This window comes from Trachemys scripta, chromosome 24 (genome assembly GCF_013100865.1).
Source record: "Trachemys scripta elegans isolate TJP31775 chromosome 24, CAS_Tse_1.0, whole genome shotgun sequence".
Lineage (NCBI taxonomy): Eukaryota > Metazoa > Chordata > Testudines > Emydidae > Trachemys > Trachemys scripta.
This window is the reverse complement of record NC_048321.1, coordinates 3,759,983-3,782,904: the sequence shown is the minus strand read 5'-3', so window position 1 is coordinate 3,782,904 and position 22,922 is coordinate 3,759,983. Positions and strand designations below refer to the sequence as shown.

The window sequence follows — 22,922 nt, the reverse complement described above, 5'->3', positions numbered from 1 at the left end:
GCCCCCCCATTCCCCTCGCCTCACTCCCTTCAGCCCCTCCCTCCCCGTCACCAGAGCCCCGCCCACTCCCTTCTGCCCCTCCCCCCTCACAAGGGCTCCATCTGCTCTCTGCTCCTTTCAGCCCCTCCCTCCTCCTCACCAAGGCCCCACCCCCTCCCCATTCCCTTCAGCCTAGGGTTACCATATTTTAAAATGACAAAAAGAGGACACTCCAAGGAGCCCCGCCCCAGCCCCAACTCCGCCCCCTTCCCCAGCCCCAACTCCGCCCCTTTCCCAAAGTCTCCGCCCCTTCCCCTGAACGCTCCGCCCCCTGCTCCTCCCCCTCCCCTGCTTCCCGCGAATCAAATGTTCGCGGGAAGCCTGAAACCGGCAGGCAGCAGGTAAGCTGGGGCGGGGGGTGGGGGGAGCGCACGGGGAGGCGCGGACCAGTCTGGCCCCCCAGCCAAGCGGCTCCGGCCCGGCTCGGGCCCTGGGGCGCCGGCCCCGGTTCAGGCCGAGCGCCCCAGTCCCGCCCCGGCCCCGCCGGCTCCAGCTCGGCTCAGGCCCTGGGACACGGGCACCAGCCCTGGCCGAGCGGCTCCGGGGCACCAGCCCTGGTTCCAGCCGAGAGCGCTGGCCCTGGCCGAGCGGCTCCAGCCCACCCCAGCCCCGGCGGTTGCCGCTTGGCTCGAGCCCCAGGGCACCGGCCCGTCCGGCACCAGCCCCAGCACTGGCCCCGGCTGAGCGGCGGCGGCTGGCGGCCAAGCACCGCCAGCCCCAGCAGCTCCGGCTCCGATCCAAGGCCCATGACCCCTCCCTATTTTCCCGGACATGTCCGGCTTTTTGGAATTTCCCCCTGGACGGAGATTTGACGACCAAAAATCCGGACATGTCCAGGAAAATCCGGACGTATGGTAACCCTACTTCAGCCTCTCCCTCCCTCCTCACCCAGGGCTGGTGCTACCATTAAGGCAAACTAGGCGGTTGCCTAGGGCCCCAAGATTTGGGGGCACCAAAAAGCGGTGCCCCCCCCCCCTTTTTTTTTTTTACAGCGTTCCTATGTCCCCTCCCCGAGCACGCGGTTGCTGCTCCACTTCTTCTGCCTCCCAGGCTTGCAGCGCCAATCAGCTGTTTGGCGCCGCAAGCCTGGGAGAGGAAGAGAATTAGAGCAGGGGTGGCAAGCTCGGGGAGGAGGCGGAGCAAAGGTAAGCTGGGGAGGGGAGCTGCCGCACGGCTCCCCGGGTGCGGGGGAGGGCGAGGAGCTGCTGCAGGGCTGGGGAGGGGGAGGGGGCGCAAGGTGGAAGTTTCGCCAAGGGCGCGAAACTTCCTTGCACCAGAACTGTCCTCACCAGGGCCCCACCTGCTCCCTTCAGCCCCTCCCTCCTCACCAGGGCCCTGCCCACTGCACATGCCAATAGCGCCAGCCATGGGCATGGGCCAGGTGTGGGGTATTATCTGCGGGCTGTTAGCCCTTTCAGCCCTGCTCTGCGCCCCACTGGAGCCACCCCAGGGGCCTGCCGGCCAAGGTGGTTTGGGGCGAATGCCTACAGCAGCTGGTCGAGCAATGCGAGAGTCTCCCTTCCCAAGAACAAGGTCAGGAGCCTGTGTGCGCCCCACCCCAGCCAGGGCCCTGCAAGATCTGGCTCGGGGGGAGAGCGCAGGACATGCCAGGTGGGCTGGTGCCAGGACACCTACCAGCCTTCTCACTGGCAAACTCCTTCAGGTTGAGTCGCTGCAGAGGGAAGTCTACGAAGACAGAGCATTTCTTGATGGAGTACCGGGTGGTGGAGAACCTGTTCAGGTCTGGCCAGCAGAGCAGCAGGGTTAAGGGAGGTAACGGGCAAGGGGACCAAGAGGTAGGGGTGGCCTTTGTCCTGATGGGCAGGATGGCTTGTAGCCTGCAGGAAGTTGCGCTAGCCTACCTCCTCGGGATCCAGCACATCCCTCTCTACACTGCATGCTGCCAGTGCTAGGGACACACCCACAGCTACCTGGGCCACAGATCCCGGCCAGGCACCGAGCAGACATCTGCCACCCAGGCTCTACCACGTCCACGTTTGCTGTGTCCTGCACTACTAGTCCCCACCCCTCCAGTGCTGGGACGCTGTCAGGAAGCCCAGCCAGACGCAGGGCTGCAGAACACCATGTGCTGGGTAAGGCCAGGCCTGTGGACCATGGGGCCAGCAATAGCCAGTACCCAAGGAGTCGCACCTCAGCTAATCCCAACATCCCCAGATGCTAAGCAGGGCTGAGCCAGGGCTGAATGGGCCACCCAAAGGCAAAAGGCTTCGGCCCCTTCCTCCCCTCCCCCCAGCACTCCCACGCCACAGCAGACAGGATACGCAGCACCAGGATGCGGGGGAAGCGCTGGATGGTCAGTTTCTTGGTGCTTCTCGTCCTCTGCCGGCACTTGTCACAGACCTGCTCCAAGGCACAGGACAGCCCAGCTCAGAGTGTGCAGGGGAGGAGGCCAAGCTGTGCTGATGCTCCAGCCCCGCTGTGGCTGGCACAGCCAGACCCAGAGCCTCCTGGCTCAGTTACACCAGTGCCAGCTGCCCTCCCACGTCCCTGCATGAGCTGCAGGCTCCTGGTGCTTTTCTGTCAAGGCTCCAAGCAGCCTCCTACCGTCCCTCCCTGTTCGCCCCCTTCCCAGTCACGCTCCCCTCCGCCTGGTGCCTGGATCTCAGCCTCCAAGCACCCCAGCTAGTGCTGCACCAGTTACTGCCCTACAGAGGCAGTAGTGATGCTGGAGCCCTCTGCAGCCTGACCTGGTCCAGCTCCTGGTGCCCGCCCCATATGGGATGTTCCTCGCAGCCCTGTGGGATGGAGAGGTTAAGGCCCTCCCAAGCACAGTGGGGCAAGGCCCCTCCCTACACACCCAACGGGGTGGGGCCTCTGGCCCTTCCCTTACCGGAGCGTTCTCGGAATCCAGCTCCTCCTCCTTGGTGAAAAGGCTGAAGCAGTCGAGGAGAGAGACCTTCCCACCGGCAAAGCCTTTCTGCAAGGGAGAGCAGGGGAGGGGCGCACAGGGTCAGAGCGGGGGCGGGGGCTCAGCCCTGACAGGGAGGGGCATGCGGAGTCAGGGCAGGGGGCGCTCAGCCCTCGCGTGGAGGGGAGGGACAGACCAGAGAGAGGGCTCAGCCCTGACAGGGAGGGGCGTGCGGAGTCAGGGCAGGGGGCGCTCAGCCCTCGCGTGGAGGGGAGGGACAGACCAGAGAGGGGGCTCAGCACTGACAGGGAGGGGTGTGCGGAGTCAAGGCAGGGGGGCAGGCTCAGCCCTTGATGAAGGGGAGGGACAGACCAGAGAGGGGGCTCAGCCCCCCAGGGCACTGTCTGCGCGAAGCTGGCTCAGCTCGTCACTCTGATGGGCAAAGAGGGGGCAGCCCTGCGCTGCTCCAGGAGCAAGGAGGGGCAGCAGGTGTGCCAGGGCGCAGGGAGGCTGCAGCAGGGGAGTGGGCACACGCACAACCCTCGCTGGGCTGGGAGGAACCATGCCCGCCCCCACACACAGTCCCCAGGCCAGGACGGTGCTATACATCCAGCCATGGGCGGCAGGTATCATAGGCCAGAGGAGGCTGTGCCTCCCCAATTAGCCTGGCGTGGCCCCGACCACGCTCTGCCCCCACGTCCCTTCCCGCAGTTCCTTCCCGCTCTCCCGTAGCCCAGGCTGACTGTGGCTGGGGCAGGCCGCCGGGACTCAGGGCGGCTGGCGCTGGGACTGCGCTACTCGGCACTCCGGGGCTGGGGCCCGCCCAGCGCGCTGGGGCCAGGACCGAGCCGCCTGACGCTCACGGGGCTGGAGTCCGCCCGGAGCTCTGGGTCTGGGGGCGCTTGGGCAGCCCGGGCCTGGGAGGCCAGAGTGAGGGTGCTCTGGGCTCCTGCAGGTGGAGCAGAGAAAGGGGAGGGCAAGGAGCAGGGCCTTGGGCAGAAGGGAAGGGGCCGGGACCTAGCCTCCCCCAATGGCCGGTTTACCAGCCGCCCATGTATCCAGCTGCCGACAAGAGGATGAACCAGAACAGAGGGGGCAGCGGGTCTCTCCCCGTGCACCCCAGCCAGGATGGGCTGGCCCAGCCCCCACAGCCCCTACCTTTGGGATGGGGAGGGAGAGGTCACAGAAGACTTCGAAGGTGGTGGAGCGGTAGCCACAGGCCTGACACTTGAGGCAGCTTTTCAACTGGCCGACAAAGAGATCTGGGAGGGAGACGGGACGGGGTGAGCACGTGTCTCCCCCACCCCACGTCCCCTGCTCAGTGCCCACTGCCAGCCCAGCTTGTCCTGGGACCAAGTATGCCCCTGACAGGAGCCAAGGGGACACGGGATTCCTCCCCTCGCTCCAAGGTAGCTGTGAGCGCCGGTGCCCAAAGGGTCGCCCCAGCACCGCCGTACCCAGGGGCCCAGACCCAGCCAATGCCAGCTGAGCTGCTGGGTGTCAGTGGCTGGAGCACTGTCCAGTGCCCCAGCCTGGCTCCGTCACCAGTGGCTGCTCCACGCCAGACTGTGCTAGAGATGGGAGAGGGGACGTGTGTGCCTCTCCCCTCCCCCAGGGGCTTGGATCCTGCCCATGCCACCTGGGAAAGGGGCAACACTCCAGAGTTTGTGCCCATCTGGGGCTTGTCTGCTGGCTTGGTTAGACCCAGCCTTCCCCTGCCCATCACCCTGCTCCAGGGAGGGGTAGGATGCTGTGCACTTAGAGCCCCGGCACATGCCGAGATCAAAGCCCCATCCTCTTGCATAGGGGGCTGGAGGGAGATACAGTCCTGGCAGAGTCTGCCTGTCCCAGTCAGGGCTCTCCTCTGGCTCAGCCCCCAGCAGCGGGCCCAAGGAAGGGGGTGGGCATGGAGCCATACCTCCATCAGAGCCCCAAGCAGCGGGCCCAGAGTGGGCGTGGGGCATGGAGCTATGCCTCCATCGGAGCCCCCAGCCGCAGGCCCAGAGGGGGCGTGGGGCATGGAGCCATACCTCCATCAGAGCCCCCAGCTGCAGGCCCAGAGGGACTGGGCGGAGGGGATAGAGGGGTGGGAGTGGAGCCTACACTTCCATCAGAGCCCCCAGCCGCAGGCCAAGAGGGACTGGGCGGAGAGGATAGAGGGGTGGGAGAGGAGCCTACACTTCCATCAGAGCCCCCAGCTGTAGGGCCAGAGGGATTGGGTGGGGGGAGGGCATGGACAGCGGGTATAAAAGCGGAAGCTCCTGAGAAGTGGGAGGGCCACCCGCACTCCACCCCGAGGCCTCGCTGGGCCTCTTCCCCTGTGGCCTCCCCGGCACTGTGCGGGGCCACAGACCCAGCAGCAGTACCCCTCCCCCACTTCTAGGGAACTTCTCACACTCGCTCCCAGCCTCCCCAAAGGCCAGAGTGAGGTGCTGCCTATGGGGGAGGGGAGGCCATACGCCCATCCGAGCCCCCACCCTAGGGCCAGACAGGGCAGTTGTGCTCACCCACTATCTTGCTGTCCTCTCTCTCCAGGTAGTGCTTCCACATCTGGTTGGCTCGTTCGTCATCACTAGGAGGGAGACAATAGTGGGGGGCTGCTGAGGGAGGATCCCCAAGGGCAGTTCCCTCCACACACCAGCCTGGGCTCTCCGCAGCCCCTTTGCGAGGCAGCCAGGGGCGGGGTTGTGCCTTGGGGGCTCCTATCCTGCTAGCAGGGCTGAGACTCCCCAAACTCCTCCCCCCAGGCCCCGAGCAGGCAGCCCCCGGGCTGAGAGCAGACCACGTGCTATTGTCAATCTCCTCCCCACCTGCCCCCTTGCCCCCGCCGCAGGCTCCCTGCCCCCTGGGCGACAATGCAGCTGCTGGGAGGGGAGCCTGGGAACCCTACGCTCCAAATCTACTGAGAGCTGCCTACTGGCCCTGGGGCTCTCGCCGCTCCTGTCCCTGGAGCCTAAGCCAAGGTCAGACTAACCAGACCCAGCCAGGACACTGGCCAGGATCCCGCTCCCAGCCCCAGCCGCGCAGCGACGGAGTCCTTGCCAAGGGCAGTCCTGCTGCTTTCAGATCCTCAGTGCAGGGCTACAAGGACCAGCTCACAACACGAGCCACATTTCGCTGCGTCCCTGCGAGTCGCAGCCCCCGACCAGCTTGGCCTGTTCACCTCAGGGGGTCCGAGTCCTCTAGCACCGAGGGCCATTTGGTATCAGAGAGGATGCTGGGAGTTTTGCGCCCCTTCCTGTTGATCTCCACGTGCAGCCGGTCCATGAAAAACTTCAGGAACTCCTGGGCATCCTGCTGGCTAGAGACAGGAACGGCCAGTCAGTCCCACCCCACCCTTCAAGAGCTTCCACACATTGCGTCCCCTACCCCAGACCCACATCCTCCACACACCTTATCCCCAGCCTTAGCCCTGTCCCCAGCCCCCTCCACACACTCGGTCCCCTCCCCCAGCCCCCGCACCTTCCACACACTGCGTCCCCTTCTCCAGCCCTGCCCCCCAGCACCCTTCACACACTAGGTCCCCTCCCCCAGCCTCAGCCCTGTCCCCAGCCCCCTCCACACACTGGGTCCCTCCCCCAGCCCTGCCCCCCAGGACCCTCTACACAATGGGTCCCTCCCCTGGCTTCAGTTCTACCACCCAGGACTGTCCACATTCAGGGTCCCCTCCCCTGGCCCCACAGCTCTCCACACTCAAGGTTCATCAGCAGTGGGGCTTTCCCTGCAGCTCTGACAGCCAGGCTCTGACCCCAGCACTGCTGCTGTTGGCCCCCCCTCACTCAGCACATCACCCTGCCAGGGCAGAGGAGCGGAGCTCCGGCAGGCCGCTGCGGGAAGGGACTGTCAGGCAGGACCCAGAGGAGGTCCTGGCTGCTCTGCACAGACCTGACATCGCAGGGATCCCATGCCCTGGCCAGACCGGTTCCTCCCAGGTGCACACTATGCTGGCTGCTAAACTCTGCCCAGAAGTGGCTCTGGGAGAAGGGGTCCAGGGCGCACATGGAGCCCTCTCACCTGTAGCCTGTGAAGGACGGGACGTATTTCTGAAAGACGGCTTTGAAGCGCCCAGGGTTCACAGCTTCGGTGGAGTCTGGGTGCCACAGGGAATTGATGACATCTGCAAATGCTGAGGGGAGACAAGCCACCAGCCACGTTACCCCGCCTGCACCGCCCCGCAGCCAGCTCACTCACCCCAGCTGGCATGGCAGCCATGGGGCAGGATTCCCTGCCTCTGGGGAGGGGCCAAGCTCCAACTGGACCGTGCTGGAACAGCCCTGGGGGCGGGGGGGAGGAGGGGGAAGCAGGAAATATCCCCAGACCCACAGGGTATTGCTGCCCCCAAACCCCTGCATGTGGCACAGACTGGGGGACAGGGAGGGGTGAAGGAACAGCTAGATGGGGTCAAAGGGAGCGTAGGACAGTGAGCGGAGCCCAGGAGAAGTCAGGATGCCTGGATCCTACTCCTGACTCTGCCACCAAGATCTCTCCCCCATGCTTCGTGACGGCCCTCCAGCCTTGCCCTTGCCCTGCAGTGCCCAGAGCGATACGGACACGCTCAGCACTCAGGGCCCATCCTCCATACACCTGTGCCCACCCCGCTCCCATGCTGGGCACAGTATCAGTACTGCCACGGCAGGAAATTCGGCCCTGCTGCTTATGTAACCGACTTTCCAGCTGGCCTCACTTCAGCAGGGTGCTTACATAACCCTGGTCACTGGCGCGGGGATTAGCTCCCACGGCAGCCAGACCCAGGCCCCAGGGAGCTCCTGGGCAGCGAGCCAGCTGTGTGAGCACAGGGCTGGGGAGCAGCAGGGAGGCGTCCGGCCAGCTCACCTACCTTCCGTGAGCTCCTGCTGGGCCCGCGAGGCGCCAGGCTGCTCCTGGAGGAACTCCTTGCGCAGGCAGTAGTCACGCAGAGACTTGGTGCTGCTCAGGCACTGGAGCACAGCGTTCATGAAGCACTGCAGGGGCACAGGTAGGCAGTCACAGCGGGTCCCACACTCCAGGCACTGGCTCCCCTGGCCGTCTGCATGCAGCACCTGGGCAGCTGGGATTGGCCAGCCCAGGAGGGGCTGTAGTTCCTACTGGACAGGAGCCATGGAGAGCGGCGAGCCCACAGAGTGCAGGCAAGTGGGCACTGGGACCCACCGTTACCCCTCACAGCCAGCTCACCCTGCCAAGCTCTGCTCCAAGCATCCCCCTCCAAACCCGGCCATGCTGACAGCCACAAGAGGGTGCTCTTGAAGCCACAGATCTCTTGCCACTGTGCAGAGACCGGGCTGGCTGGCAGCAGATGTAGCAGGGGCACCAATGGGCTCCCAAAGGAGGGGGCCACCCGCAGTGAAGCGGATCAATGCTGGTGATGGGGAGGAGGGTCCCTAGAGATCAAACCCCCCAACACCACCAGGAAGACAGTCACTGGCCATGTGCAGCTGCTCAACCACCTCCCCAGCTAGACTCAAGCTGCCGCTACTCATTGCTGCACCAGGGACTCTTGGAGCCTCTCACACAACACAGGGAGAACTTGGCTCAGCCAAACCCCTGCCACCTGGGCTACAGGAGAATCTCCATCAGCAGCACAGGGCCTCTGACACACAGCAGTGACACGGTGCTAGACACAGCAGGGTTTGGGCAGAGGGCCAGAAAGCCTCCAGAGCAGCCTGGGATGGTTTAGTGCCCTCCAGCGCCGGGGCTGCAGGGAACAGCGCAGAGGAAACAAGCCCAGGGGGTGCAAGTGGAACCACAGCTGGGTGGGAAAGGTGGCTGCAGGTGTCAGCTCCACTCACAACACAACTGCTGGCTCCTCCATGCAACACAGGCACGGCCCTTTGATTGTACTCAACGGGGTCTTTGTATGGGCACGTGCAGGCTCTGGCCCACCATACTGCTGGCAGTAACAGGCGCAGCCCCTGATCACCGCCCCCATCCACCTGTCCCAGCCCAAGGGCTCCGGGAGCCCATCTGCACTGCTGGGGAAAGGCTGCTGCACTCCCAATCCCACCCAGATTAAAGCAGGCAGGCAGGCGCTGGCTCAGAGATAGCGGCAGTGGGAGAACAGTGCCCGGTGAGCAGTATTCCAAGGGTGCTCATCTCATCAGGGAAGGGACAGACCCGGGAACACCGAGGAAGGGATGACTGGGGGAGGTTACATAGACCATGATGACATTAGACTCGTGTGAGAAACTACAGCACTCAGCGACCTCAGATCTCCTTGGCGGGGCACCCCCAAGGGAAGGGGCACCCCCACATAGCACATCAGGGAATCATGGCCCCAGTCATGTAGAAACCAGGCAGCCCAGGTCTCCATTCTCTGCACTTTGCGTCACTGACACAAGTACAAAGCGGGTGTGAAACACCATGGTGCAGTGCTAATCTTGCCCTGGTGTGAACAATGGTGAGGGCTGCACAGGGAGAATCAGGCCTGAATTGGGCACAGCAGAGGGGGGTGCAATGCGGGGAGGACGTGCTACCTCGAGTCTTCCCAATTCCAGCCTCTCTGCATGTCAAACGCTTTCCCAGGCACCAACTGATATTTTTGACACCATCAAACACAGGCTATTGGCTTTTCAGAAAGCCTTCTACAGGGGACATCCTGTCTCCCAGCGTCTGTGTGTGTGGGGGGGGTGTCCCGCTGCCCAGGGTTCCCCAGCACTGAACGCCGGGTGCTTACCGTGTTGCCAAGATTGCGGAGTCCGATGTGCCCAGAGCCCAGGAGGAGGGTGTGGTGTGTCTGAGAAGACGAGAGAGAGACGGGATGAACACCTGGGAAAGGGACTGCAAAGCATGAGCAGGAAGAGACCATGCCGTAATACTGTAAATAGGTTGATCTCTACCTCATGTCTCCCCAGGAGGATGGCCACACATGGCCAGCCCATCCATACACACAGCCAGCCCAACCCATTCCCTCCACACACAGATGCACACAGCCAACTCATGGCCCCCAGAGGCTGGAGGTGTCCCACTGCCTACAGCCAGCAGAAGGAACAGCATGGTGCATTACCTCACTGGTCATCAGCAGCAGCCCCATCACCGCCGTGTGCACCACCGACTCCGAGATATCCACCCCCTTGCCCTGCAGCTCTCGTTTGGTGGCCAACGTGCGGTGCAGCTTTCGAGGCAGCTCCACCAGGGTGGCTCCCTGCAGGCCTGGCATGGCTCCTGCCGCACGGAGGAGCAGGCAGCCGGAGCGCTGAGCTTGCCTTGCGGCACCAACTGAAGGGACCACAGGGCCCTCCCTCTGCCTCTATAAACCATCAGCTCATTAGCTGATCCGATTTCCCCTGGCTATTCCGGGCCCTGCTCGAGGCTCATCTCTGTGGGATTAATTAGCAAGGAGTGCTACTTTGGGGACAATGGGTGTTTGAAGAACCATGGAACAGAGAAGGAAAATACAACCAAACACTCACCAACCATGGGCAGGCACAACACACTCCTAGAAGGGATGGGGGTGGGGGAGAAACCAGCTACCCCGGCTGACCTGTCTCAGGGCTGCCATAGTGCACTGGATTGCTAGGTGGGCACATGCCAAGCTTCTGCACAGCCAGCTAGCCCTGCCCGGAGCGACAGGCCATGCCTAGTGGTCAGTCCCACGCCTGTGCTCAGACAGATTACGTAAGAGATTTCCTAGAAGGAACTGATTACGCTTCCAGCCACTGCCTGGTGGACACACCTGGGAGGTTCTTTTGCTAGGGAAGATGAGGAGCTGCAGGCAGGGGCTGAGGGGAAGGTCTGGGTCAGGCCATGGGGGAATCCCAAAGCTGGTAGCTCAAGATTTGAGTGAGCATTTGGACAGTTTCGGACACTTTGATCACCTGGGGCAGAGCTTGGATATCAGATCTGTTGTAGGGGACACTCCTGCAGTAGCCAGAGAGATTGAGGGGCCATTGCTGACCTCTGTGGTTTTGCACATCACTCACCGCCCCCCCCATCACACATCCCAGAGTCTCCTGGATGAACAATCCAACAATTGTTGGGGCATCTGTTAATTTCACACACAATCCCACTAGCTAGATGTCTTCACTGAAACCACGAGCTGGTTCTCTGCCCCTCCCACCCCGAGGGCCCCCCAGCCGATGGAGCGCTGGATGCAGTTCCTGGAGCAGCCAAAGTCGCTGCTGCGAGACAAGTCAGGGCCCATAGGGATATCATCCACGCTGGGACTGTTTGCTTGCTGGCATGCCATGCGCCTACTCAGCAGAGCCAGAGACCCCCCCAGACTTCCCGCAGGCCCGGCGACTAAATTCTGATGCAGCCCAGTCCCCACAGGCTTGCAGGTGTATGAGGGCAGATAGGAGGACGCTGAAAGCATGGTGTGGTGGAAGGATGCTCCTGGGAGAAGCACGGCCAGGCAAGGGACTCGAAAAATCACTGCACCTCCAAGTCCCAGCTGCCAACCTTGCTGAGGCATATCACCCTCCCGCCAACCCAGCACACCCGGCTACTCTGCCTCCTGGCAGCGTCGTTCTGACAGCAGCAACTCTGTCACTAGCTCTATGGGAGGCAGAGTGCTCAGCTGGACGGGCAGACCGGGAGAGTCCATGGTGGCACTGGCTTTCCACTTGCCTGCTCAGCAGGTTGAAGTCGGAATCACTGCGACCACAAGTTCATTTTCCCAGGATCCCACCCACAAGGTGCTGGGTTCTCATGGAACGAGGAGGCTGGGGGCAGCTTGGGGGAAAACCACAGAGCACCAGGGCTCAAGGGGGAGCCTTTGGCCTAGACTCCACCATAGAAAGTAAGGGCTGGGGCAAGATGGGAGCAAGCCCCCCTCCCCCTTGAGGAAGCCCCAGATTAGAGCCCCCAGACATCAGGCCAGGTACTGCCACTCTCTAGCAGTCTGCAGTAACGAGGCTCATCCACCCCAGCAGGCCTGGGAGCAGAGCACAGGGAGGATGGCAACACAGAGTGCTACCCGCCCCGCTCAGTAGATGTCAAACAGCAATTACAGCAGACACCTTCTTGTCGGGCCTGCTCGGAGCTGGAGGTGGTACCTTGCCCTGGGGTGGGCTCCCAGCCACTGGGACATCCTGGGGGTGCACATACTCGGAGACCTGAGGGTCGGGGGTGTGAGTCCTGGTGCAGCCCTCAGTGCGGACAGAGAGCAGTGTGCCTGCGGGCCTCCCATCCAGCCCAGGAGACACATTGACCCTCCTGAGCGAGGAGCTCCGCTGGAGAGCCAAGGGCCCCGGGCCCAACTTCTGGCTGCAGGACGGGCTGCGGTCCCGGAGCACCAGGCGACTGAGCACCATGCTCAGCTCCTCCCCTCGCCCCCCCGCTTGGCTCAGGTCTCCGATGCTGATAGATTTGGAGCGGGCGAGGTTGTTTCTCCTACGCTCAGAGTCTCGTTCCACCAGCAACACTCCTGATGGCAGGGAGAAGGAGGCGCTGCCTGACATGGTGCCAGGCTGTGGGGAGTTGGGCACCTTGACCGCATGGTCAGCCTTCACTGGCCCTCGCCTAGACACCGAGCCCCGCAGCTGGTCGCTGCGCTTCGAAGCACGGCCCCTTTCAAGCTCCTGCTTCTTCCCCCGATCGTCCAGCGGGCTGGGCCGGGGAGGCAGCGGGCGAAGCTTGGGAGCCATGGAGAGCCCATTGGCCAGTGCAGGGGAGACTGAGGTGTGGCGTTCCTGGCTCACGGCCCGGTGTCCATTCAGGAGCTTGGTGGTGGCCTTGGGCTGCGATGTGATGACCTGCTCTCTAGCCCGACTGACCCGGTGTTCAGAGGCCTGGGGCATCGTTGAGACAATGAAGAGGAGAATCCTGGGGAGACAGGAGAAAGACGAGTCAGCGCGGCGGACCAAAGCCAGTGTCACTCAAATGGAGCCCAACTACCAGGAGGCAGGACTCCAGGCTGCCAATCCCAGCTCCAGGAGGGCAGTGTGGTCTAGTGGGTTCAGCAAGGGAATGGGAGACCAGGCTCCTGGATTCCAGCGCCGACTCCCTGTGTAACTTGGGTGGATTCTCTGGAATTCGAAGCTGGCTAGCTGCATTATGGGAAGCAGAAACCTTCCTCTGCAGCATCAGGTACTGGCCACGGCTGAGGCGCAGATGCTGGGCTGCAGGGACTGGGGCTCTGAGGCAGCACAACCAGACATACCTCTCACAATCTGCGAGCGTCTCTTCCCCACCAGCGCCAAGCTCACACCCCTCCACGGTGGCTGTCCAGGTGGAGATTCCCATTGGCTGGGGCCCTAGAACACAAGACAGGATGATCCAGGAACAGGCTCCCATGGCAGTTTCATCCAGGACTTCTGGCCACCAGAATCTCTGGGAAACCCTCTGAAAGGCAACGGAGACCAGCCCAGAGCGTCTCAAACTGGTCCATGTCACAAGGGAAAGGGAGGAAGGGTCTGCAGTGAGACAGGCCCCATGGGACTCCACCCACCAGAGTAGGATACTGCACATCTGGGTGGGAAATGATGCGGTATCCTCAGGAGGGCAACAGGTGGTGCTGCTAGTGGAGAGAGAAAGCTGGGCACAGGCTCTCCCTATCCCACAATGCACCAGCACCATCACACAGCAGAGCCAGGCGTGACTGCGCCTAGCTAGAGGCGGCATCACGCCATCTACCCCCCTTGCCGCTCTGCTTCGAGGACAGTCTCCTGAGACGGCCTTTTACTCCCCTTTCAGCAGGTTTTCAAGGGAGAGAGTTAATGGGCTCTGGTGCCTTCCAGCCAAGACCACCAAGCTCCAGGCAGGTGTAACTAAGGTTATGTCAACGCTGCAATGAAAACCCCCAGCCGGCCTGTGCCAACTGACTCAGGCTAAGGTGCTGTTTAATTGCAGTGTAGATGTTCAGGCTTGGGCTGGAGCCCTGGCTCTAGGACCCTGCGAGGTGAGAGGGACCCAGAGCTGAGGCTGCAGCCCAAGCCCAAACATTTACACCGCAGTTAACAAGCTCTTAGCCCGAGCCCTGTGAGCTCAAGTCAGCTGGCACGGGCCAGCCATGCGTGTCTAATCACAGGACTGACATACCCTCCGAGGCCTGTGCATTGCTGCAATTACTGAGCAGGAACCTGCACCACATGGGGATCAATGGGGGCCTTGTGTCAGTCTGACAGAGGCCAAGGGCTGAACGGGCCCTGGTGACCAGACTCCGCTCCTGCAGGGGTCTCTCCATGGCATGGCTAAGGCCTGTCAGCGGTCCCAGTTTCCTCTCCCTTCAGACTTTTCCCCACACGGTGCTACTGTCAAACCCCCTCACCTCTCACTCAACTGAGCTGAGGGATTTGGGCGAGTGAGGCTCTCATTGTTCGCTAACTACAGAGGTGATTAGGGTGAGTCACTGAGCCTCTAGTCAGGACGTGGGTTGCCAGTTACTCCCACCAACCGCCTCTGGCAGGGGCTGGGCTTTGCCAGTGCAGAGCTCATAACCAGAAGCAGTGCTCATATCTGGCAAAGAAACTTACTGATTCCCCACCCCCGCTCTCTAGAACAGGAGCACTGGCCCATTCCTGCCTCCTGGCATCCGGCACAGAACAGTGGAGAGGGCACAGACCCCACGCAATGAAGCCAGCCAATACTTTGCACATAGGATCGAAGAGAGCTAGAAGCCTTAATTAGGGTCCATCGGCACAATTCTGTACACTGTCGTTAACTGGCTGATGTGTACGCATAATGCTGCCATTTTCTGCATGGAATCAGACCTACTCAGCTGTGTGTCATAGGCCCGATATTCACAAAAGCTAATGGGGATTCCCTTTTAACTCAAATAACAGAGGTCTATGCTTTTGGAGCAGGAGGATCAGTGTTTTTTCTATCCCTGATGTCATCATGACGTTCCTACCGGTCCAGCATAATGGCAATTGGGAAGCCACAAACGTGTCACAATAGCAAATCTCCACAATACATATTGAGATAAGAGGAGCACGATTCGTTTGTGATTTGCTTCAGAAAAAACAGCACAGGCCCCTGCTACTGCTCAATGGCCTCAAGACAAAGTATGTGGCATTTCAGAAAGGGAAAGCACGGGGGAGTGCCATGAACTGGGACACCAGGCCAGGGCTTCAGAGCAGCTGGCCAGTCAAAGCCAAGTCATGTGACACTTCCCCTTGCAAGTAGGATGGCGCAGTGCGCAGACTCTGCCCATCTGAGCATGGCATTGGTCAAGTTGCCAGGAGCCCAAGGGCTGCCCAAAATGTGTATAAAATGGAGAAAGCTGCATCCGCCTTCCATCTTATACATAGAGGTGCTGCCCACAGCGACTACAGATCCCAGCATGCAGTGCTCCCTCTCAATCTAAGCAGCCATGCTGCATGGCTGGCTGGGACCAGTAGTCTCTTCAGGCCGCACTTCCATGGACAGCGCCAGACAGCAAAAACTTTTCATTTCCCAGACAGCAAGGACTTTTCATCTCCTGAGGCAATCTCTGTACGGATCACTCAAATAAAGAACATTTCTTTTCAAAACTTTCTGTGATGTTCCCCCACCAGCCACACTCACCTCCGTCATTCCTCATCCTACCCAGTTCACCCACCCCTTGCTGCCAGCCAGCCAGCCTGCCCCTTGCCTGAAGGGAGAGAACCCAAGTACAAGGGGCAGGGCAGTGTCCTTGTGCAGAGCCCAGCTACTGATCATTCCAGCGTTCCCTCACCCTGCCCCCCAAACCACATCTACTCTGTGTGACCTCCAGCTCCCTGTTAGTCTCAAAGGTGCCACAGGACCCTCTGTTGCTTTTTACAGATTCAGACTAACACGGCTACCCCTCTGATACTCCAGCTCCCTAGAGACCCCCTACAGCCCCAGCCCCATATACACCATTCCATAACCCTATGCAGAGGCATCTATCCATCATCCCACAGCCCCTAGAGAGAGAGCAATTACCCCTATATACAGCCCATAAATATATATATATATATATATATATTACACCCCCATATGGAGGCCCCAAACCTCAATCCCTTATATACAGCCCCCTATATATACACATTATCCCCTATATGCAGGCCCCAACCCCCTATAGAGTAACTCCCATATATACATTACACCCTATATGCAGGCCCCAGCCCCAAGAGAGTAACCCCCATATACAGCTCCCCATATACCTCACCCCCATCCCTACAGCCCGAGGAAACCCCCTAACACCACATACCATGGAGGGTGCCCACCCCCTCCGAGGCCCTGGGAGGTGGGTCGGACCCTACCTCCTGCAGGACGCCATAGCAACAACTCCCGCACCAGAAGCCGCCATCTTTGTTTCTGTCCCCGCTGCCCGGCTACAAGTTACTTCGGTCGACTCATGGCGCATGCGCTGACATCCGCAGCCCCTCTGCTTCTTGGCCCAGTCTGCGCGTGCGTCACCGTCCTGCTCTAGTGACACATCCCGTCGCCATGGAGGCAGAGAGGCGTCCCCCCCCCACCCTTAAAGAGACAGTAGCACCAACAGGGAAAGTTACTGTAGGATCGCCGAGGCTCCGGCTGCTGCTGTCCAAGGGGGCTTTGGCACCCGATTATCGTCACAAGCCCCCCCCAGTCTGAGACATGCGAGGGGGGCACCTGTGCTGGGGGCACGTCATATACCACATCCCCTGGAGGGACGCCTGTGCTGGGGGGGCAGGGTGTGGGACATAGCACGTCCCCTGGTGGGGACCACTGTTCTTGGGGCTTAGGGGACACACCTCGGTGCTATCCCTAACCATGTCCTTTGGGGACCCCTGTGCTGGGGGTACTGGACATACCACATCCTGTGAGGCCCCCTGTACTGGGAGGTATGGGACACACTACATCTATGCTACCAGGGTGGGGAGATGCAGCACTAGATGTGTAAGTAAAAGGGTTAAGCCAGCCTGGCCACTGAGGACATGTCTCTTGGCATACCTATAGGGTACATTGGCATGTCCCATACCCAGGGCCGGCTCTAGGCACCAGCAAAACAAGTTGGTGCTTGGGGCAGCACATTTTTAGGGGCGGCATGGCCGGCGCCAGAATGCCGCCCCTGCCGCCCCTAAAAATGTGCCCCGGCTGCCCTAGCTCACCTCCGCTGCTGCCGCCGCTTGCACACCGCTGGTCGCCCTCCCTCCCAGGCTCTCAAACCTGGTAGGGAGGGGAAGATCCCGAGCGGCCGCGGCGTGCGAAACAGCTGATTCGCGCGCCGCTGCTCACCCTCCCTCCCAGGCTCTAGACTCCGAGTGGCCGCGGCGTGTGCGCCGCTTCTTCCCCTCCCTCCGAGGCTTGAGAGCCTGGGGGGAGGAGGCAGGGCTGGGGATTTGGGGAATGGGCAGAGTTGAGGCGGGCCAGGGGGTGGGGTAAGAAAAAAACGGGGAGGCGGCCAAAATTGATTTTGCTTGGGGCGGCAAAAATCCTAGAGCCGGCCCTGCCCGTACCCCCTCCCAAAGGGGTCCCCAGGGATATGGCGGGGAAATACTATACTAGTGATCAATGGTTCCTTGTCTAGTTGGCAGTCGGTTTCAAGTGGAGTGCCCAAGGGTCAGTCCTGGGGCCGGTTTTGTTCAATATCTTCATTAATGATCTGGAGGATGGCATGGACTGCACTCCTAGAAAGTTTGCAGATGACACTAAACTGGGAGGAATGGTAGATATGCCGGAGGGTAGGGATAGAATACAGAGGGACTTAGACAAATTACAGGATTGGGCCAAAAGAAACCTGATGAGGTTCAACAAGGACAAGTGCAGAGTCCTGCACTTAGGACGGAAGAATCCCATTCACTGTTACAGACTAGGGACCAAGTGGCTAGGCAGCAGTTCTGCAGAAAAGGACCTAGGGGTTACAGTGGACGAGAAGCTGGATATGAATCAACAGTGTGCCCTTGTTGCCAAGAAGGCTAACGGCATTTTGGGTATTGCCAGCAGATCGAGGGACATGATCGTTGCCCTCTATTCGACATTGGTGAGGCCTCACCTGGAGTACTGTGTCCAGTTTTGGGCCCCACACTACAAGAAGGATGTGGAAAAATTCTAAAGAGTCCAGTGGAGGACAACAAAAATGCTTAGAGGGCTGAAGCACATGAGTTATGAAGAGAGGCTGAGGGAACTGGGATTGTTTAGTCTGCAGAAGAGAAGAACGAGGGGGAATTTGATAGCTGCTTTCAAGCTACCTGAAAGGGAGTTCCAAAGAGGATGGATCTAGACTGTTCTCAGTGGTACCAGATGACAGAACAAGGAGTAATGGTCACAAGTTGCAGTGAGGGAGGTTTAGGTTGGATATTAGGAAAAACTTTTTCACTAGGAGGGTGGTGAAGCACTGGAATGCGTTACCTAGGGAGGTGGTGGAATCTCCTTCCTTAGAGGTTTTTAAGGCCCGGCTTGACAAAGTCCTGGCTGGGGTGATTTAGTTCGGATTAGGTCCTGCTTTGAGCAGGGGGTTTGGACTAGATGACCTCCTGAGGTCCCTTCCAACCCTGATATTCTATGATTCTATACACTAAACTTGTGCATGGCTGAGATCCGCTCATGGCTGAAGAAGAGCTGGCTGAAGCTGAATTCGAGGAGGACAGAGGTGGTGCTAGTGCAGAGGACAGTATTTTGCAGAGTTTGCAGCCACGGTGCAGTCTCCTTTGACTGAAGGGTCACATCTGCAATTGGCTAATTCCGTCTGTCAACTTAGGAGTACTCTTGGGTTCCTTGCTGATGTTGAGTGCTCACATAGGAACTGCCCAAGTAACACTTTCCACCATCTCTGGTTGGCTGGGAGACTCTGTTCCACCTTGGCAGATGATGACCTGATCTAAATTATTCACGTCTTCGTCACCTCTCAGCCGGATGGCAGCCAGGTGATAGGCTGGGCATGAAGGCTTTGGCACTCAGGAAACTCCAACTGGTACAGAACATTGCAGCCACGTCTCTTCAGCAGCACAGGCTGCCACAAGCACATCATATCCGTCCTCTGCTCCCTATGCTGGCTGCCACAGAAAATCAGACCAAGTTCGAGGTTGCGGTCTTTATCTTCAAAGTGCTACATGCCCTGGGCCCAGAATACTTAAAGACCGTTAAGAGCTCCAGGACGAAGACCGTGGTCAACAACTTCACTCCTCTGGCTCAGTGGAGCTCTCAACTATAAGAGTAAAGCCTGTCTGGGCAGGAGACAGAACTTTCTCCAGGGCTGCCCCGAGACTGTGAATGAATTCCCCCGAGAACTAAGAACCGTCACAAACCATGTCACTTTCCACTCCAAGTGCGAGGCATATTTCTTTGCCCTGCCTTCTCTAACAGAAACACATGGCAACAGGTATAGTTATAAATGGTAATAATCGTAACCATCAAATAAAATTTAAAAGAAAGCCTATGAAAACAAGACTCCTCTGCACATGCTTCTCCTTCTGGGCAGAGAAGGAAAGACCAAGCAATGGGTAACATGTCGGTTACAGTGCAAACTTCTGGTGCTGATCAATGGATATTTATAGTTTCAACAAACACCGGTTTGATATTTCTGTGAGTTATAATTCTGAATATCTCATGCTGCTGGCCCCACACACACATCAATATCCCTTTGTACCACACTGAAACAGCAGTATATGGGGGCTGTGAAATTGGCAAAAAGCCTTTCCCCTGTTCCACAAACACTGCCCTGCAGACAGTTATCCCCATTACTGTGAGACTTTAACACTATCAGCACTTTCTGTAACAAGGAAGAGGGAGTGTGCTGTGGGAAGGGGGTGTATTGCGGGGGAGGGGGCTGAGGGGGAGGAGGTGATCCATAATGCAGCCATTCAGAATGGATATAATGCTTTTTCTCTGTGTTTTATACACACAACTTCAGTGGCTGGAAGCTGAAGCTAGACAAATTGAGAGGGAAATCAGCCGTACATTTTTAACAGTGTGAGTAAATTAACCATTGGAACAGCGTACCAAGATTTGTGGTGGATTCTCCATCACTGGCCATTTTAAAATGAAGATTGGATTTTTTAAAAAACCACGTGCTCTAGTTCAAAATACGTTATTTTGGGGCAGGTCTCTGGCCTGTGTTATCCAGGAGGGCAGACTAGATGATCACAGTGGTCCCTTCTGGCCTTGGAATCTATAAATCCATGAAAACAGGTCTGTATGTTCCCATGGAGAACTGCTGCTTGGTGATCCCAGACACAGCTGAAGATGCCAGAGAAAAACCAACTGCTTCTTCAAGGAACTTTTCTTAGGCGTTTGGGCCAGTTAAATAAACGGATAATCTGCAATTCTCTTTCCCATTTGTTAGTTTGCAGCCACACAATAAGGGAACCTGATTGTGTATTTCCAGTATGTTTGGGTGCATGATGTAGCTGTGCAATAAAGCACCGGCTGGTCTGAATGTATCTAGGCTTCAAGTGGCTTATCTGTGTAATAGGATCCATGTTCAGGGAAGTTCTCTGGCCCGTGTTCTGCTGGTGCTGGAGGTCAGGCTAGATGATCACAATGGTCCCTTCTGGCCTTAAACTATGAATCTCAGTTACTTTGAATATCTGTTTAGCTGTTTTGGGAAGGGAGAGGAATGGGGTACAGCAGTGGCTCTCAACCTTTCCAGACTACTGTACCCCTTTCAGGAGTCTGATTTGTCTTGCGTACCCCCAAGTTTCACCTGACTTAAAAACTACTTGCTTACAAAATCAGAGATAAAAATACTAGTGTCACAGCCACACTGGTACTGACAAATTGCCAACTTTCTCACTTCTACCATATAATTATAAATCAATTGGAATATAAATATTGTACTTACATTTCAGTGTATAGTATACAGAGCAGTATAAACAAGTCATTGTCTGCATGAAATGAAATGTTGCCTGTTGTAAAACTAGGCAAATATCTAGATGAGTTGATGTACCCACTGGAAGACCTCTGCATATCCCGGGTTGAGAACCACTGGGGTATGGGTTGGTGGCATGTGTGTGGGTGTTTATGGCTTTAAAAGTAAGCTAACTAGTGTCATGTGAAAACCTGGACATTTTCCCCAATTCCCTCCCCCTTAAGGACAAAGTGAGCACCTGCAGACACTTAGTGATGTTTACTCTGCACCAATAAGAATGAATCAAATGATTTTAATAAAATTATCCTGTTTGCGTGGCTTTTAACTGTAACAATTTAAAAGGTAGCTGTATTACAAGTACTTTCTCCATTCATGGGTATAAAGGGTTAATCAGAACATAAAAAAGCATATCTACGTTGACAATACATGTGCTTTCTTTTTGGCTTTAAAATCAGGTATAAAGCACTGGTCTGATGTGAGCAAATTGATGCCAAAGTCCTTTCAGGACCCATATCCCCCAAGGTCCTGTGGCCAAAGGGCTAGGTACATTATCCTGCTGGGTCTGAAGTGAACTAAAGACGGGCACCTGTTTGGCATGTTTGTGGCTGCACCCAACACATGCATGTTATCGCTTTGAATGCAAAAACATAAACCATCGACAGAGGCAGAATACAAGAATCAAAAGAAATGGAGTGACCTACTGCCTGTATTAGAGGAGCAGTTGACCTGTTTGAGGAAAGCTGGGAAAAATGGGATGGTCTGATTTTAAAAATTGATTGACAGAACTTTTACAAATCCCTATGAATATCTACTTGAACACATAACTACAGAGTCTCCGTGCTGCCATATTCCCTATTTGTTATATTGGTTTCCTCTCTTTTAATACTTAAGAATGCCAAACCTTCGGTTTATCTTTAAATACAAAGCCTACCCTTTGCTTTCTAAGAAAAAATGTGTAACAAAAATATAACACATCTCACAGATTATTAAAAATCGCTTTGACAACACCCCAGGGCGGCCTTTTACTTTCTTTTCAAATATTCATGTGGAGAAACAAACTGGGGAGGTTTTGGTAATGCCTAGATCTACCCCTGTGCCTTTTTCCTTTATCGGGCTCTTTGCAAGTATTTTAAGGCTCCCTGCTCTCTCTTTTCACATCGAAGCTTGTCCCTTGTTTTCTCTGCAGTTCTCTATCATTTCTAGGGATAGTGGGAAAATAACACAGCGGGGCACAGACTATCCAACAAATTCTTGGACTGCATTGCAGACAACTTTTTATTTCAGAAGGTTGAAAAAGCTACTGAGGGGAAGCTGTTCTAGACTTGATTTTAACAAACAGGGAGGAACTCGTTGAGAATTTGAAAGTAGAAGGCAGCTTGGGTGAAAGTAATCATGAAATCATAGAGTTTGCAATTCTAAGGAAGGGTAGAAGGGAGAACAGCAAAATAGAGACAATGAATTTCAGGAAGGCGGATTTTGGTAAGCTCAAAGAGCTGATAGGTAAGGTCCCATGTAGGGTTACCATCCGTCCGGGTTTCCCCGGACACGTCTGGCTTTTTTAGCTTTAAATGGCCGTCCGGGGGGGATTTCTAAAAAGGGTGAAATGTCCGGGATTTCCCCCTTCCCCTCATGCAGAATGCGGCGCGGCTGATTGGACGGCTATGCCTGATTGAAAGCCGCTCGCAGCCACTGGGGCCTCTAGCAGCCAGAGTCCCTCCCCCTTCCCTCCCCCACTCCCTCCTCCCCCGCAGAGCAGCACCTTATTTGTTTGGCTGCACGTGGCGCTCGCAGCTCTCCCTCGGCCTGGGGGGGGGGGGGGGGGGGGGGAGGGGGGAGGGGGGGGGGGGGGTGAGATTGGTCGGGGGTTCGGGGGGGGGCTGTCAGGAGAAGAGGGTGTAGAGAGCGGTTGGGGCAGGCAAGAGACAGGGAACGGGGGGGTTAGATTGGTCGGGGGTTCTGGGGGGGCTGTCAGGAGAAGGGGGTGTAGAGAGTGGTTGGGGCAGGCATAGGGTTACCATACGTCCGGTTTTTCCCGGACATGTCCGGCTTTGGCAATCAAACCCCCGTCCGGGGGGAATTGCCAAAAAGCCGAACATGTCCGGGAAAATGCCGGCCGGGCACTTCCCCTCCCGCGGCTGCTCTGCTCCTCCCGACTCTTCGGCTCTGTTTAAGAACCGAGCTGCCTGGGCGCTACCAGCTTCGGGCAGCCCCCTTGCCTCCGGACCCCGAGCCGCCAGCCAGGCACTTCCCCGCCCGGGCTCCAGCTGCTCTGCTCCGGCGGCGCAGGGTCCGGAGGCAAGGGAGCTGCCCGAGTGCTCCGGCTTCGGGCAGCCCCCTTGCCTC

General features: G+C 58.0%; 1 protein-coding gene across 6 annotated transcripts; it reads right to left on the bottom strand.

Annotated features, from left to right (window-relative positions):
* Window positions 1–1,674: 1,674 nt before the first annotated feature.
* On the bottom strand, window positions 1,675–16,129 carry USP21 (ubiquitin specific peptidase 21; the record flags this gene model as incomplete). 6 transcript variants are annotated; one of them, XM_034756374.1, is given in 12 exon segments in its annotated part: window positions 1,675–1,782; window positions 2,322–2,400; window positions 2,891–2,977; window positions 4,067–4,170; window positions 5,416–5,480; window positions 6,072–6,209; window positions 6,923–7,034; window positions 7,746–7,869; window positions 9,579–9,638; window positions 11,854–12,667; window positions 13,005–13,098; window positions 15,999–16,129. In XM_034756374.1, coding segments are annotated over 11 exon segments (1,774 nt in total), but the record flags the coding sequence as incomplete, so codon positions are not given.
* Between the last annotated feature and the right edge of the window lie 6,793 nt (window positions 16,130–22,922).